General features: G+C 54.4%; 1 protein-coding gene across 2 annotated transcripts in view; it reads right to left on the bottom strand.

Moving 5' to 3' along the window:
• The window catches only part of AXIN1 (axin 1), a 73941-nt gene extending 58313 nt beyond the window's left edge, over positions 1–15628 (bottom strand). For both annotated transcript variants that reach the window (XM_032144890.2, XM_032144891.2), the window contains exons 1-2: positions 15550–15628; positions 9326–10284 (exon numbers count right to left, since the gene is read on the bottom strand). In XM_032144890.2, the coding sequence (XP_032000781.1) occupies positions 9326–10203 (878 nt within the window). In that variant the 5' untranslated portion in view covers positions 10204–10284; positions 15550–15628. The remainder of the gene's footprint in view (positions 1–9325; positions 10285–15549) is intronic.
• Positions 15629–16352: the final 724 nt, after the last annotated feature.

Raw genomic sequence — 16352 nt, 5'->3', positions numbered from 1 at the left:
AATTGTACAGGAAAGAAAATGGCCGGGCATGGTGGGTCACGCCTATAATCCTAGCACTTTGGGAGGCCAAGGCAGGCGAATCACTTAAGGTCAGGAGTTCAAGACCAGCCTGGCCAACATGGTAAAACCTGGTCTCTGCTAAAAATACAAAAATTAGCTGGGTGTGGAGACACACGCCTGTAATCCCAGCTACTCGGGAGGCTGAGGCAGAAGAATTTTTTTTTTTTTTTTTTTTTTTGAGACGGAGTCTCGCTCTGTCACCCAGGTTGGACTGCAGTGGCACGATCTCGGCTCACTGCAAGCTCCGCCTCCCGGGTTCACGCCATTCTCCTGCCTCAGCCTCTCCGAGTAGCTGGGACTACAGGCGCCCGCCACCACACCCGGCTAATTTTTTGTATTTTTAGTAGAGACGAGGTTTCACCGTGGTCTCGATCTCCTGACCTCGTGATTCGCCCGCCTCGGCCTCCCAAAGTGCTGGGATTACAAGCGTGAGCCACCGCGCCCGGCTGGCAGAAGAATTTCTTGAACCCAGGAGGTGGAGGTTGCAGTGAGCCAAGATCGTGCCATTGCACTCCAGCCTGGGGAACAAGAGCAAAACTGTGTCTCAAAAAAAGAAAATGCTTGACCCACTTGGCTCAGAAGTGAAAACACCAACCCCTGGTGCATGAACACCTCAGGGCAGGGGTGAGACAGGAGAGCAGCAGAGCTCTCAAAGAGCCAGTGGACACAAGATAGCAGTGAGCACGTTACTCAGAAAAGGCACTAAGGACCGAACCGTGTCCCCCAGTTAATAATATGTGTCAGCCCTGACCACCACGTGGCCGTGCTTGAAGAAAGGAAGTGTTGTTGTTAGATGAGAACGTAAAGGTGGGGCCCTGACCCAAGAGGGCTGGTGTCCCTAAAAGAACACACACCAGCTGGGCGCGGTGCCTCACACCTGTAATCCCAGCACTTTGGGAGGCCAATGCGGCCAGATCACGTGGTCAGTCCAAGACCAGTCTGGCCAACATGGTGAAACCTCATCTCTACTAAAAAAATGAAAATTAGCCAGGTGTGGTGGTGCATGTCTGTAATCCCAGCTACTCAGGAAGCTGAGGCAGGAGAATCGTTTGAACCCAGGAGGCGGAGGTTGCAGTGAGCCGAGGTTGCACCACTGCACTCCAGTCTGGGCAACAAAGCAAGACTCTGCCTCAAAAATAAATAAATAAATAAATACAAGAACTTAACCAGGTACGGACCAGGCACAGTGGCTCACGCCTGTAATCCCAACACTTTGGGAGGCCGAGACGGGTGGATCACGAGGTCAGGAGATGGAGACCATGCTGGCTAACACAGTGAAACCCCCTCTCTACTGAAGACACAAAAAAATTAGCCAGGCGTGGTAGCGGGCGCCTGTAATCCCAGCTACTGCGGAGGCTGAGGGAGGAGTAGCTCTTGAGCCTGGGAGGTAGAGGTTGCAGTGAGCTGAGATCGCACCACTGCACTCCAGCCTGGGTGACAGAGCGAGACCCCGTCTCAAAAATAAGACACATCTACGTGTATCCTTTTTAAAGAAAAAATGTGCTTTTGAAGAGCTGCATATTGTAAAGCTTTTATTCTTTTAATAATATACTTTCTAATTATAAACATGCTGTTATAGGAATTTGGAAAATACAGAAAAACAAAGAAAAAAATTAAAAGCCCACATATCCAACTGTACAGAAAAAAAATGCCTGTGTAACCAACCAGCCTGCCACTGGGCATTCAAATCATCCTGTTTGCTGGAATATTACAAGCAGCACTCCTTAGGGTTATTTTAAATGTTTGTTTAGGAGCAGACACCAATCCCATAGACTACAGGTGAGCTAGTAAAGATCCAGAGTGGGTCAAAACCAAAAAAAAAAGCACTGGAGCAACCTCAAAGGACGCAAGATGGTGAGTGCCGTGAGCAGGGCCCAGGACCAAGCAGCCCACTGCAGCTCACAGTGAGGACAGCGTCTGCCTGGACACCCGGACGCCCAGCCCCGACCACCTGGCCACCCAGCCAGCGGCTGAGCCAAGAGCTGAGCCCACTTGCCAGCAGATGCCTCAATGGATCAAGAAGGAAGCCCGTGGGCCGAGGCTGCAATCCACACAAGCCAGCGTCTAACTCCGGACAGGGCCAGGGTCCTTGCTGGAGGAGAAGGGGCATGGAGTCGGGGCCCTATGCGCACTCAGCCGGGCGTGCGGCCTCTGGGGGGCCCCCGGATGCCATAGCAGTATGGCGGAGCTGTGTGTGTTTTAACAGAGCCCCGTGACCAGTCTCCATCTCTCAGGGAGTGGAGAGACCAAACACCTTCTGGAGCTAATGGGTTCTGAGAGGACACTGAGTGGTTATTCTCACAGATGTGACACAGGGAAACTGAGGCAAAGGTGCTTCCCTCCACATGCACAAGTAGGCAGCGGAGGGGCCCAAGAAAGAGCCAAAAGGCGGCCCTCTCTCCCTGACAGCCACCATGGCCCAGCCTGGCCCCCACCTCCGATAACTGCAGGGTACGCTGCTACAAATGACGTCTGCGTTTGACAAGGATGAGCAGAACCGGAGTGTGTGCAGTCAATTCAAATCTGTGACACTGGCGCAAAATGTGAGAATGGGCTGGGGTGCCAGGCAGCCAGTCACGGCTACGGCTCAGTTCCAAGAAGGGCCACACGGGCCCACAGGGACACTTGCCCCAAGCCCTCCAGAAACAGCTGCCACAGGTCAGCACCAGCACCAGGGCCAGGCACACAGTCTCATCAGCACATCTGCCACTGGCTGTCTGCAAAGTGCTTCCCTTTCACAATCCACCCACACAGCTCGGGACTGAGGTCCGCCCAGGCAAAGGGGCCTCTCGGTTCCAGAATCCTTTGGCCTGACAGGCAACTACAGATACTTTCGTGGACTCTGTTGAAACCTGTCTGAGACTATGGAGCTTTACACGGCAAACGAAGAGAAAAAATATGTTTGGAGTCCTTGCCCACTGACAGGTGCATAAAAATACAGGATGGACTGGGCACAGTGGCTCATGCCTGTAATTCCAGCACTTTGGGAGGCTGAGGTGAGCAGACGACTTAAGGTCAGGAGTTTGAGACCAGCCTGGCCAATATAGCAAAACCTTGTCTCTACTAAAAATACATAAAGTAGCCAGGAGTGGGGGCATGCACCTGTAATCCCAGCTACTCAGGAGGCTGAGACTGGAGAATCACTTGAACCTGAGAGGCAGAGGTTGCAGTGAGCCGAGATCGCACCATTGTACTCCAGCCTGGGCGACAAGAGCGAAACTCCATCTTGGGGGAAAAAAAAAAAAGTTGGATGCAAGCTGGTGCTGTGGTGACAAATCCAGCAGAGTACCAGCAGAGTCCAGCAGAGTGTGGGATTACAGGCGTGAGCCACCGTGCCTGGCCAGGAATCATTTTTAAAGTTTTCCTTGGACACCCACAAACAAAAAAATTTCTCTTTGGGCCAGGCATGGTGGTTCACACCTGCAACCCCTGCACTTTGAGAGGCCGAGGCAGGCAGATCACTTGAGGTCAGGAGTTCAAAACCAGCCAGCCTGGTCTCAAAAAAAAAAAAAAAAAAAAAAAAGGCTGGGCGCAGTGGCTCACACCTGTAATCCCAGCACTTTGGGAGGCCGAGGCGGGCGGATCACAAGGTCAGGAGATCGAGACCATCCTGGCTAACACGGTGAAACCCCGTCTCTACTAAAAATACAAAAAAAAAAAAATTAGCCGGGCGTGGTGACACACGCCTGTAGTCCCAGCTACTGGGGAGGCTGGGGCAGGAGAACTGCTTGAACCCGGGAGGCGGAGGCTGCAGTGAGCCGAGACTGTGCCACTGCTCTCCAGCCCGGGCGACAGAGCGAGACTCTGTGTAGAGAAAAGGAAAATTCTCTTTAGATCTGATCAAACAGGGGAAGCAAATACCCCAAGGAGACTAGAAAACCCCCACACCCAGGCAAGTGGAGCCCACGCAAGGGGCAGTACGGCTCACAAGCACCTCTGCCCCCTCTGCACCACAGCAGAAGTCCCCTCAACAAGACAAGCCTGGGGGCGGCCCCACCCTGGGCCACCCCCTCTGCACAGGAAGCAGAGTTCACCCTTGCAACACAGCCCCTCTGCAGCCGGCCACCTTCAACAGCACCACCGCCTGAGGTCCAACCGACACGGAAACCCAAAACCAGTCCTCCACAGACAACTCTGTACGCGTTTTGGGCCCTTTCTTTTTCTTCTTTTTTTTTTTTTTTTTAAACCATTTCTTCTCTTAACCTTTTAGGCCATTACCAGAAACACAGTCAATAAACTAATGAGCAGGTCAGACGGTTCCTCAGGCACCCCTGCGGGAACCTGAACAGCAAGGGCTGGCTGCCCACCTTGAAGGGACCCACGGTCCTCTGAGCAGCTCTACGAACCAGGAGCCCAAGACAAGCCACCGTGCTGCTCCTGCTGTGGACATGTCTGTCGTCCACTCTCTGGCCACAGCCACACTGACCAGCCCTATCCACAAGTGCATCACTGGACTGGCCCGGGAAGACACACGAAAATATCTAGGAAGACCCCGTCCCCAGCCAGCGAGGAAGGTCAGGGCAGTCAACAGAAGGGGCCAGTGGCAAGGGGACTGCGGGCCTGACCAAGCGGACCTGGCAGGGGCATGCAAGGCCAGCCCTGAAGGCCACCTGGTGGGCCAAGCCACCCTGAAGGGGAGCAGAGCCTGAGCCCGCCGGCCAGGGAGTGCAGGCCCTGGGCCTCCCACCCAACACGCAGTCAATAGCAGAACCTGCCTGCTGATCCACACCACTGAAATGACGAGGTGAACCAGCCAGCTCTGTTCAAAGTTCCACTGACAATGGCAACAAAGACCCGGAGGGTGCAGAAAGTGTTCCCACAGAGGCAGAACGGGGGAGCCAGGGAGGAATCCCATGAAACCCTGGCACAGGAGCTCCAAATGACAGCGGCTGAGTGGGACAAATGCACAGAAGGGCCAGCAATGGACTCTTTCCTAGGCTGAGACAAAGACCTAAGTGGAACACTTCACTTTCCTCAAATCGAGTATGTGAAACCACCACGGGGCTCACGCACGGACCAACAACGACCCGCACCCAGGCCTCCCACAGGGTAACTGGATGCCTGTGGCCGTGCTGGACCGCAGCAGCCCCACCGCAGGGGATGAGGGACTGTGGCAGAGATGCAAGCAAAGCAGCCCCCAGGACAGAGGGGTCAGCACCCGAGGCCTGGCCCTCCTGACACGTTCCTCCACACAAATTCCACCCCGGGACGAATAACCGGCTCTCCCCGGGAAATGCATCCCCTAACACGTGAGGCCCAAGCTCCAGGACTTGTTGTGGTAGCAATGCTTACAACCTGCCTGCTCAGTACCCACTCTCCTCTTCCCTTTGCGGTACCCGCAGCCTTCCTTTGGAGGACCACCCCCAGCTCCCCACTGGGCAGCAGCCGTCTGTCTGGGTGGAGCACCCCACTTTCCTTCAGGAGTGGCCCTGCTGCACAGCCCCCAGCGCAGGCACCATGACTGTGCTGAGACAGACAGGACACAGCGGCACACGTGCCCTCCTCAGAGCAACAGCAGGCCCGTCCGTCAGAGCTGCGGGAAGCATCTGCAAACAAGGGAGCCCAGAGCCCAAGGTCGCTGCAGCAGCCACTTCCAATACAAAGCCCACGAAGCCGCCCACCAGGCAGGCAAAGTCAGACTGGCATAAAGCAAAGGTGCCAGGCCCTGACTGAGGCACACCTGACGCTCTGCCTCAACAGCGCCCTTCAGGGTTGGGCTCAGGTGGGTGGGTTTCCAGACTTCCAACCTAGTGCACCCTCACCCACACCCGGCAGGACAAAGAGAATGGTCCAAACGTGAGGAACACAGCCTGGACTTCATGCCCTGTCCATGCTGACAAGCAACCATTCCAACATCAGAGATCTTCAAGCCACAAGGCTGCACCACTGACCACCTCCCACAGAGAGGATTCAACCGCAGACGGGAATCCCAAGCCTCAGGGTCCTCTGCCACCAGCAGCCCCAGAGCAGGAAAGTTAGGACCCAAACTGTGTAGACACAGCTACACAAAATTAGACAGGAGAAGCCAATGTATTCCACTAATTTCATAGCAAAGGTTGCTTATTACAAATACAGCAAACCAAGGACAGACGGCAAAGCTACTGCTCGCAGCCAAGAACTGAAGAGTGGCTGGGAGGGAGGCACTGGGGTTGTAATGGCGGAAATCAGAACGGAGCTCATTTTCTTCCTGCAGCCCAGCCCTCAACTTCAGCCCCATCTTAAAATAACCAGCCAGAGCCGGGGGCAGCGGCTCACACCCAGAACCCCAGCACTTTGGGAGGCCGAGGCGGGCGGATCTCTTGAGGAAATGAGTTCGAGACCAGACTGGTCAACGTGGTAAAACCCCATCTCTACTAAAAATACAGAAAATTAGCCGGGCGTGGTAGCTCACACCTGGAACCCCAGCACTTCGGAAGGCTGAGGCAGGAGACTCACTTGAACCCAGGAGGCAGAGGTTGCAGTGAGCTGAGATTGCACCACTGCACTCCAGCCTGGGCGACAGAGCGAGACTCCATCTCAAACAAAAAAACAAGCAAAAAGAATAACCAGCCAGGTTCAGTGGCTCACACCTGTAATCCCAGCACTTTGGGAGGCTGAGATCACTGGAGCCCAGGAGCTCGAGACCATCCTGGCCAACGTGGTGAAACGCTGTCTCTACTAAAAATACAAAAATTAGCCAGGCGTGGTAGCACACACCTATAATCCCAGCTATTCGGGAGGCAGGAGAATCACTTAAACCCAGGAGGCAGAAATTGCAGTGAGCCGACATAGCGAGATTGCGCTACTGCACTCCAGCCTGTGTGACAGAGCAAGACTCCATCTCAAAAAAAAAAAAAAAAAAAAGGAAGAAACTCTGAGTTATACCAGCCTTACTCAACAGGATAACTTTACGGCCTATTGTGCCCTAAAATGCTTGCTAAATAAATAGCACTTGGCTAAAGACAATGAACAAAAGGAAAAAAAGGCCGGGCGTGGTGGCCCACGTCTGTAATCCCAGCACTTTGGGAGGCTGAGGCGGGCGGATCACGAGATCAGGAGTTCGAGACCATCCTGGCTAACATGGTGAAACCCCATCTCTACTAAAAATACAAAAAATTAGCCGGGTGTGGTGGCAGGCGGCTGTAGTCCCAGCTACTTGGGAGGCTGGGGCAGGAGAATGGCATGAACCCGGGAGGCGGAGCTTGCAGTGAGCCGAGATGGCGCCACTGCACTTCAGCCTGGGCGACAGAGCGAGACTCCAAAAAAAAAAAAAAAAAAAAAAAAAATTAACCTAGACGGTCCATTTTTTTTTTTTTTTTTCTGAGACAGAGTTTTGCTCTTGTCCTCTTGTCGCCCAGGCTGGAGTGCAATGGCATGACCAAGGCTCACTGCAACCTCTGCCTCCCAGGTTCAAGCCATTCTCCTGCTTCAGCCTCCCGAGTAGCTAGGACTACAGGCATGCGCCACCTCACCTATCTAATTTTTGTATTTTTAGTAGAAATGAGGTTTCACCACGTTGGCCAGGATGGTCTCGAACTCCCGACCTCAGGTGATCCGCCCGCCTCGGCCTCCCAAAGTGCTGGGATTACAGGCGTGAGTCACCGCGCCCAGTCGACAGTCCATCTTAAATCGTATCACTTAGACTACAAGTTTAACCTTAGACATGTTTAATCCTGTGTTTATGAGCGAGTAGCCAATTTCTGTGTCACAGTAAGCTTGAAGAACTAATGCGAGTTTTTAATAACTCCTCGGGAGAGTCCCAGCACGTGGGGCTGTGCTTTCCGAGTCTTGATTGTATCAGCAGGGGTCGCATGAATTCCAGGCTTTCAAAGTTACACAGGCCGGAGCCTCTGGTCACCAGCTCTAGGGAAAGGATGGGAAATGCATGCGCTCTGCTCACAAACACAGTAGATGCCAGCCTGAAAGCCACATAAACCTCCAGGAACCAGGCAGGGATCACAGGGAAGGAAGAACGAAGAAACAGGTTCCAAGGCTGAGCACCACTCTGCTCCCTCCCAGGCAGCACACGCACCCCACACGCCCTGCCAGGATCGCCTCAGGGTCCAGGCTGCTGTGGACTACACAACAGCACCAACACATTTTGTTGGCAGGAAAAAAGGCCCAATCCTGGAATGCCCACCATAGCCACAGGAAGTTTTCAAAGTACTCTGACCATTCCCCACACGTAAAACGTCCCCCCCCCACTATTTCTCAGCCTCTAGGAAGAAGCTTAGAAGATCATTATAAAAGCAATCATCTGGCCGGGTGCGGCGGCTCACGCCTGTAATCCCAACACTTTGGGAAGCCGAGGCAGGCAGATCACTCGAGGTCGGGAGTTTGAGACCAGCCTGGCCAACATGGAGAAACCCCGTCTCTACTAATAACGCAAAACTAGCCGGGCGTGGTGGCGCATGCCTGTAATCCCAGCTACTCAGCAGGCTGAGGCAGGAGAATCGCTCGAACCCGGGAGGTGAAGGTTGCAGTGAGCTGAGATTGTGCCATTGCACTCCAGCCTGGGCAACAAAAGTGAAACTCCGTCTCAAAAAAAAATAAAAATAAAAAAAGCAAGAATCCAATTCTCCAATTCTTAGCGATGCCCTGAAACGTCCACTCCTCCCTTTTTTTTTTTTTTTTTTTGAGACGGAGTCTTGCTCTGTCGCCCAGGCTGGAGTGCAGTGGCGCAGTCTCGGCTCACTGCAAGCTCCGCTTCCCAGGTTCACGCCATTCTCCTGCCTCAGCCTCTCCGAGTAGCTGGGACTACAGGCGCCCGCCACCACGTCCGGCTAATTTTTTGTATTTTTAGTAGAGACGGGGTTTCACCGTGGTCTCGATCTCCTGACCTCGTGATCCGCCCGCCTCGGCCTCCCAAAGTGCTGGGATTACAAGCGTGAGCCACCGCGCCTGGCCACACTCCTCCCTTTATTAAGCACAAAGGACCATGTCTACTGGGTAGATCCAGCTCCTATTTAAGAGGTTACAGACTTTACTGCTGAAGGGTGAAGTTTACACGTCATTGTGACTTCTAAGAATTCCGATGCTCCTAATGACTCATAAAGTCATATATTTTAGTCTGTTCTCAGTAAAAGTATTCTCAACATTACAAATATAAAAAAGTATCTAATGACAAATGCAAAAGTATCACAAATAAGAACAGAACCAAAATTCCACCCCAGCGGCAGCAGGACATCCGGCGTGGTTAACGCCCGCCTCCTCAGCACCTTTCCCTGGCTTGTTCTCCAGCTCTCGGAGGTGAGTACAGAAAGCAGACGCCTGGCGTCGGACTCACCTGAACTCTCTGCCTTCGCTGTACCGTCTACTGGAGGAGGCCCTCGGGGCAGCTGTCTCCAGGAGCAGCTTCTGAGGGAGTCTTCCGGGAGGAGCCGCGTCTCTGCTGTCGTCCTCGTCCATGTCCTGGTCACACTTCCATTCCTCATCTTCATTTAAAGTCGGCAGGTATCCAGACATGCCCTTCCCTGTCCCTGACCCAGAGCTCTGGTCACTACAGACTTTCGGGCTCTCCGAGCCTGTCCTCGTATATTCCAAATAAATATCAGACTTAAGGAAGGAGGGATAGGTGTTTTCCTCCATAGTGGCCTGGATTTCTGTCTGGGCCTGGTCAAACATGGCAGGATCGATCAGCTGCTTCATGATGCAGCCCTTTATGAAGCTCTTGGTGGCTGGCTTGGTCTGCCGGGACACAATGCCATTGTTATCAAGAATGTACTTTCGGTAGATGGCTCTCGCCAGCTTCAGCCTCTTCTCCTCGTTCGAGTCACAGGGCTCCAGCTTCCTGAAGCCAGTGCAGGCAAACCAGAAGTCCAGCAAGTCGGCACAGCCCTCCTGCTTCAGGAAAGTCCTGAACAGGCTTATCCCATCTTGGTCATCCAGCAGGGAGTGCAGTGACTCAGCCCACTTCAAGTATGGTGGGGTGGGGGAGGCACTGCCCTCAGGCTCATACCCCAGGTCCAGATCCGAGCGCCTCGGAGTGGCCGTCGAAGTCTCACCTTTAATGCCAACGCCTTTCCCGGGGCAGAAACTGTAGCTGGCGGGCCTCGGGTCTGCGGACACCAGTTCTCCCTCCTCACCAGGCACTGGGGGTCGGGGAGCATCTTCGGTGAAACTTGCTCCGAGGTCCAAGGGGAAACCCTGCTCTTGGATATTCATTTTGGGACTCTGCGTCAAGGAACAATGAGCGCTGCACCCTAATACATCAGTACTTACAGGTCCAAAGTGAATCAATTTGTCCTGTTGAAACCATTAAGAGGACAAGGATTAGGAAAGGTGGGTCCATGAAACACGACCAGAGGTTTTCTCAAGACAAGACTCACGATGACGCCCTCCCGCTCAAACTCAAAGCAAGAAACTCAGTTTAAACGTTCAATCAAGATATATTTTGGCTACAGGCATAGTTCTACTTTACAGCAATTTCTGGAAACTTTTACAACTAAAGGAATGCCTCCCATGCTAAGGGATGCTCAGGACATGGGAATGCCACTCCCCACAAGTCTCACTGCACGAACATCATGGAGACCGGCAGCTTGAGCACCTCCCACCTCAGCTGCAGAGCTGAGGGACAGGGAAGGCAGGAAGACCGGAGGAAGGAAAGCTGCCTCTAGTCCTGACTGTGTATAAACCTGAACGAGGGCCGGACCCTCACAAGTGAGATGGAGACAATCGCTCCACCAGCCCCAGCGACACTCAGAGAGAAAGGAAGGTGCGCTACAGCCCCGAAGGTGGTGGGCGTCTTCCGAACCCCACGTCCTCCAGGCTCACGGCCACTGTTTTCCGCCTGCTGCATCACGTCACACGCGGTACACCTTGCAACACATGAGAACACACTGCAGGGTGTTCCTCCGAGTCTCAACACACGCCTCAAAGACAGATGATCATGGGTCACCTTCAGCCCCATCGACCGAGGGATCAAGGACACCACCCACGCCCACAGAGGCGCTAGGACGCCGTCACTGGAGACAATCTTAAAATGCTCCGTCAGAATGCTGCACTTCTGAAAAGCCTCTCTGATGAGGATTCAGATGGCAAATAGCAAATGGGTACTTTAAGGAACAGGGAAGGTACAGAACAAAAGGAAATGAAAATACAATTTTTAGCTAAGGAAGCTATAGTTCATGTGACTTCACTCCTTAAGCTGAAAACTAAACCACCCCACCCTCTTAGGCATCAGGGAACTATAGAATTTGCTGCTACTACTGCTGCTGCTGCTGCTGCTGCTGCTACAAGCCTGCAAGGGGTGTGCAAAAGAGAGTAGATAAGGGCTCCAACAGAACCCCTGCCACGGTCTATGGTCCTTCCTGCCACATGCTACAGGAGCCCAGGAGCTCTGGCTATGCCTGTCAACCCAGCCATGCAGGTGACTGAAACAACAGCCTGCCATGATATAAGTGGTCATGGCTAAAAGGGGCCGGAGAGAGGGCTTTAGAGAAGCATGTTGGGTTCAAAAGCCTGGAGTGCTGAACAAGTCACAGGGAACAAATAAAACCCTAAAACCCAGGACCAACTCAAGGGGGATCTCCCAGCCACCACTCCACACTGCTGTCCCTTGTCTATGTGGAATCTGTCCCCACACCAACTTCCTCACATTGCACACACTTTAGCAGCCAACAGCTGCTCACGGCTGGAAGCAAGAAGGATCCACAGAGCCAGGCGTGGTGTCGCGCACCTGTAGTCCCAGCTATTCAGGAGGCTGAGGCTGGAGGATCCCTTGAGCCCAACAGTTCAAGACTAACCTGGGCAACATAGTGAGACCCAATCTCTACCAAAAAAAAGTTCTTAATTAGCCGGGTGTGGTGGCGTATGCCTCTAGTCCCAGCTACTCGGAAGACTGAGGCAACCGGATCACTTGACCCCAGGAGTTCAAGGCTGCAGTGAGCTATAATCGCACACCACTGCACTCCAGCCTGGGCAACAGAGCAAGATCCTATCTCTAAAAAAAAAAAAAAAATAAGCCGGGTGCAGTGGCTCACGCCTGTAATCCCAGCACTTTGGGAGGCCAAGGTAGGTGGATCACGAGGTCAGGAGATCGAGACCATCCTGCCTAACATGGTGAAACCCCGTCTCTACTAAAAATACAAAAAATTAGCCGGGTGTGGTGATGGGCACCTGTAGTCCCAGCTACTCGGGAGGCTGACGCAGGAGAATGGCGTGAACCCGGGAGGCGGAGCTTGCAATGAGCCGACACTGTGCTGGCCGCTGCACTCCAGCCTGGGCGACACAGCGAGACTCCGTCTCAAAAAAATAAAATAAAATAAAAAAGAAGCACCCATAGATGGAGGATGGTTTGCAACTATGTGTCCCCAATGACATTTCAGTAGCTAAGGACTTTTTGTGAATGCTGCTGGGTAGTGTGTCATCTTGGCCTCGGCAGGAACACACAGCTTCTAAAGGTCAAGGCCCAGTGAGCTGTGACATCGTGCTGCTCACAGACCACTTGAGTGGCAGTCACTCCGTGAGCCACATCAGCACGGAGGGAGCACCCTGGGCGTGGGCACCACCACACTAGCTCACGGTCATCTGTCTGGGAAGCTGTCACAGGAGAGAAGGCCTGCACCCCGACCACCTGAGCCTTACCGTTATAGATGTCCTGCCATTCGCTAGCTTGAAGAACCAAGTCACCGCAAAGTGGAAAGTGACTACCCAGACAGTGCTCAGAAGGGAGACTAACCACAAGTCACCGTCATGCTCCCGTAAGGGACTTACGTCTTCTGTGTCAATTATTGGTAGTAGCGGGACCCACAGCACCCAGCACAAGGTCTTGCAACTAACGGGCACCAATAAGTACTTAATTCATTGATGTAAAAAAGACATATGTCACAGACGTCAAACACTGGCTCTCTACAGAGGCTGAACTACTGTACCACAGAAAACAGCAGCAAATTTTTCCAAAACTAATGGGTTTTGTTGTTTTGTTTTTTGTTATTTTGAGACAGAGTCTCGCTCTGTCGCCTAGGCTGGACTGCAGTGAGGCAATCTCAGCTCACTGCAGCCTCAGCTTCCCAGGCTCAAGCAATTCTCCAGCCTCAGCCTCTCAAGTGGCAGGGACTTGACAGGCACGAGCCATCAACGCCCGGCTAATTATCGTATTTTGGGTTTCACCATGTTGGCCAGGCTGGTCTCAAACTCCTGCGCTCAAAGCAATCCACCCGCCTCGGCCTCCCAAAGTGTTAGCGTTTGCCTGGCCCCAAAACTAATGTTTTAATTCATGTGTGAACCAAATTTTCAGAGCCCAGAAGAAAATTTTCTTATAATCATGTGTATTTTTGGCTGTCAACTGACAGAAGACTTTTTGGTGTCCCTGGAAGCACATGAATCCTTTACATGTTACTGATATTGTTGAAACATGTCCCAATTCCTGAAATCTCTGGGTTCCCACAGGGAAGCACACCAAGCATTTAGTGTACACACACGTACACACCACACATAAAGCAGTCACGTTTACTCAGTTCTGTATCAAATGCCTGCAAGCACTGAATCTGGCCCACAGCCTGTAGCTACCATCAGTAAAGTGAGTCCATAAAACGGGCAGGATGCCTACAAGTCTGATTCTGTATTTAAAATTCCCTTTCGTCACTGCTTAGGCATACGCTCCGGGCACCATGGCAGCAAACTCAATGCTACCTACGTGTGTAGGTATTTATTTTACCCAAACTAACTTCTGACATTTTGATTTACATGGAGGAGGCAAGTAACACAACACGACTATGACATCTTCCCCGCTGTCCACTGATTTAACTCTTGAAGGTTCACGGCTACTATTTCACATGTAATTTGTTCCCCCATCACTGAAATTCTCAATGACCAATGTAATCAGAAAAAGTCTGCTTAGCTTTTCTGAAACTAGAAATCCAAGACAAGTCAACACCAGCTGAAAATCAAACAAAAACACTGTGTTTTTCAAGCTTTCCAATCCTTGTCCCCGAATGGAGATCTTAAAACTGAAACCAAGGCCAGGTGAGGTGGCTCACGCCTGTAATCCCAGCACTTTGGGAGGCCGAGGTGGGCGGATCACCTGAGGTCGGGAGTTCAAGACCATCCTGACCTACATGCACAAACCTCATCTCTACTAAAAATACAAAATTAGTCAGGCTTGGTAGAGCACGCCTATAATCCCAGCTACTTGGGAAGGCTGAGGCAGGAGAATCGCTTGAACCTGGGAGGCGGAGGATGTGGTGAGCGGAGATCGGGCCACTGCACTCCAGCCTGGGTAACGAGAGCAAAACTCCGTCTCAAAAAAAAAAAAAAAAAAAAAAAAAAAAAAAAAAAACTCGAAACCGAGCTATTGCTGAGTATCTCGGGTAGCCGGTTTAGGCTGTGTTTTCTCCAAAACAGGGCCTGTGGATCCAAGTAAGCTCGAGATTCTTCCTGAAGAAGCAGAGAACAGAAGTGTGAGCAAGAACAAGGGGCTGACATGCACAATAAGAACCCTTTATAAATTATCTTAGAAGGGGCCGGGCGCGGTGGCTCACGCCTGTAAACACTTTGGTAGGCCAAGCAAGGTGGGCGGATCACCTGAGGTCAGGAGTTCCAGGCCAGCCTGGTCAACATGGTGAAACCACGTCTCTATTAAAACTACAAAAACTCGCCCGGCGTGGTGGTGCATGCCTGTTATCCCAGCTACTCAGGAGGCTGAGGCAGGAAAACTGCTTCAACCCGGGAGGCGGAGGCTGCAGTGAGCCAAGACAGCGCCAATGCACTCCAGCCTGGGCTACAGTGCGAGACTCCGTCTCAAAAAAAAAAAAAATTATCTTAGAGGGGATGGTGGTCACACCTGTCGTCCCAACATCTTGGGAGGCTGAGGCAGGTGGATCGCTTGAGGCCAAGAATTCAACACCTGCTGGGCAATATAGTGACACCCCATCTCCACAAAAAAAAAAAAAAAAAAAAATTATCTTATAGATGGGCTGAGAAAAATCCCCAGAGAACTGACATGCTTTTCTCTACTTTCTTCAATGCCAAGCCGAAAGTTTCAATACTCGGGCAGTGCAGTTCTGGTTTCACGGGGGGCTAAATTCCAAAGTGCGGGGCGGGGGTAGAATCTAAGAACCACACCCAAGAGAGAGACCAGTGTTTGGGCAGCGAGGCATCAACCTGGAGGGTACGGACGCCGGAGCACGCGGCTACTCAGGCCGAACCCCGACCCGGACCCGGCACACGGCCTCGGCGAGGGCGGGCGGGAGTGCCCTCCTCCGGGGCAGCCGGACTCCTACCGACTTCTGGGAGGCGGGGAGGGCTCCAGGCCCGGCTCTCCCGGGGCCCCCGCACGCGATGCGCGGCCCCTGCAGCTGCTCCGCGCCCCGAGACGCGCCGGAGGCCTCGGACCTCCAAGCGGCCACCGCGCCGCCGGTCCCGCTGCCCAGGGGCACCACGGCCCCAGTTCCCCGCGCGCCCACCCCCTCGGTCCCACGCGCGTCAGCCACCCGCGCCCCCCGCCGCTTCCGGGTCCCGCCCGCCCGGCCTAGCGCGGCCTAGCCCGCCCCGGAGCCCGGCCCTACTCACCCGCGCGCGGTGGCGGCGGGACCCCGGGCCCGGCTCCCGGAGCGGCGCGGCGCGGCCCGGCCCATGCGCTCAGCGGCAGCGCGGCGGGCGGGACCCGGCGGGGGCGCGGCCCGGGGCGGCCCCCATCTCGGCGGCTGCGGCTCGGCGGCCCGGAGGCGGACGCGGGGCAGGCCGCGGGGGAGCCGCAGGGGCCCAGCCGCCAGCTCCCACCCGCCCGCTCCGCGTGGACGCGGCTCCGGGCGGACTCCGGCCGGCTCTGGCGGCGGCAGCGGCCACGATCGCCTCCCGAGCCGGAGCCCGAGCCAGAGCGCCGAAGCCCAGGCCCGAGCGCCCCCGCCGGCGGCGTCCGGAAGTGCGGGGGCGGGGCCGGCGCGCGGGGACGAGGTGAGAGCGCGGGGCGGGGCCTCAGCACGGGGCGGGGCCTCAACACGGGGCGGGGCCTCAGCACGGGGCGGGGCCGGCAGCGCGGGGACGAGGTAAAGGGTGTGGGGCGGGGCTTCAGACGCGGGGCGGGGCTGAAAGCGCGAGGATAAAGGGAGGAGCGTGGGGCGGGGCCGACAGCGAGGGGACAGGTGAGGAACGCGGGGCGGGGCCGGGGCGCGGGCGGGGCCGGAAGCGAGAAGACGAGGTGAAGAGCGCGGGGGCGGGGCCTCGGGCGTGGGGCGGGGACCAGGGAGTAAGGCGGGGCCCGCCCCGAGCAGAAGAGGTAAAGAGCATGGGGCGGGGCCTCGGGCGCGGGGCGGGGCCGGAAGCGAGAAGACGAGTGAGAAGCATGGGGCGGGGTCTCTGCGTGGGCGGGAGAG

The sequence above is a fragment of the Hylobates moloch genome, unplaced genomic scaffold (genome assembly GCF_009828535.3).
Source record: "Hylobates moloch isolate HMO894 unplaced genomic scaffold, HMol_V3 SCAFFOLD_23, whole genome shotgun sequence".
NCBI classification, from domain to species: Eukaryota; Metazoa; Chordata; class Mammalia; order Primates; family Hylobatidae; genus Hylobates; species Hylobates moloch.
This window is presented reverse-complemented; position numbering and strand designations above follow the sequence as displayed.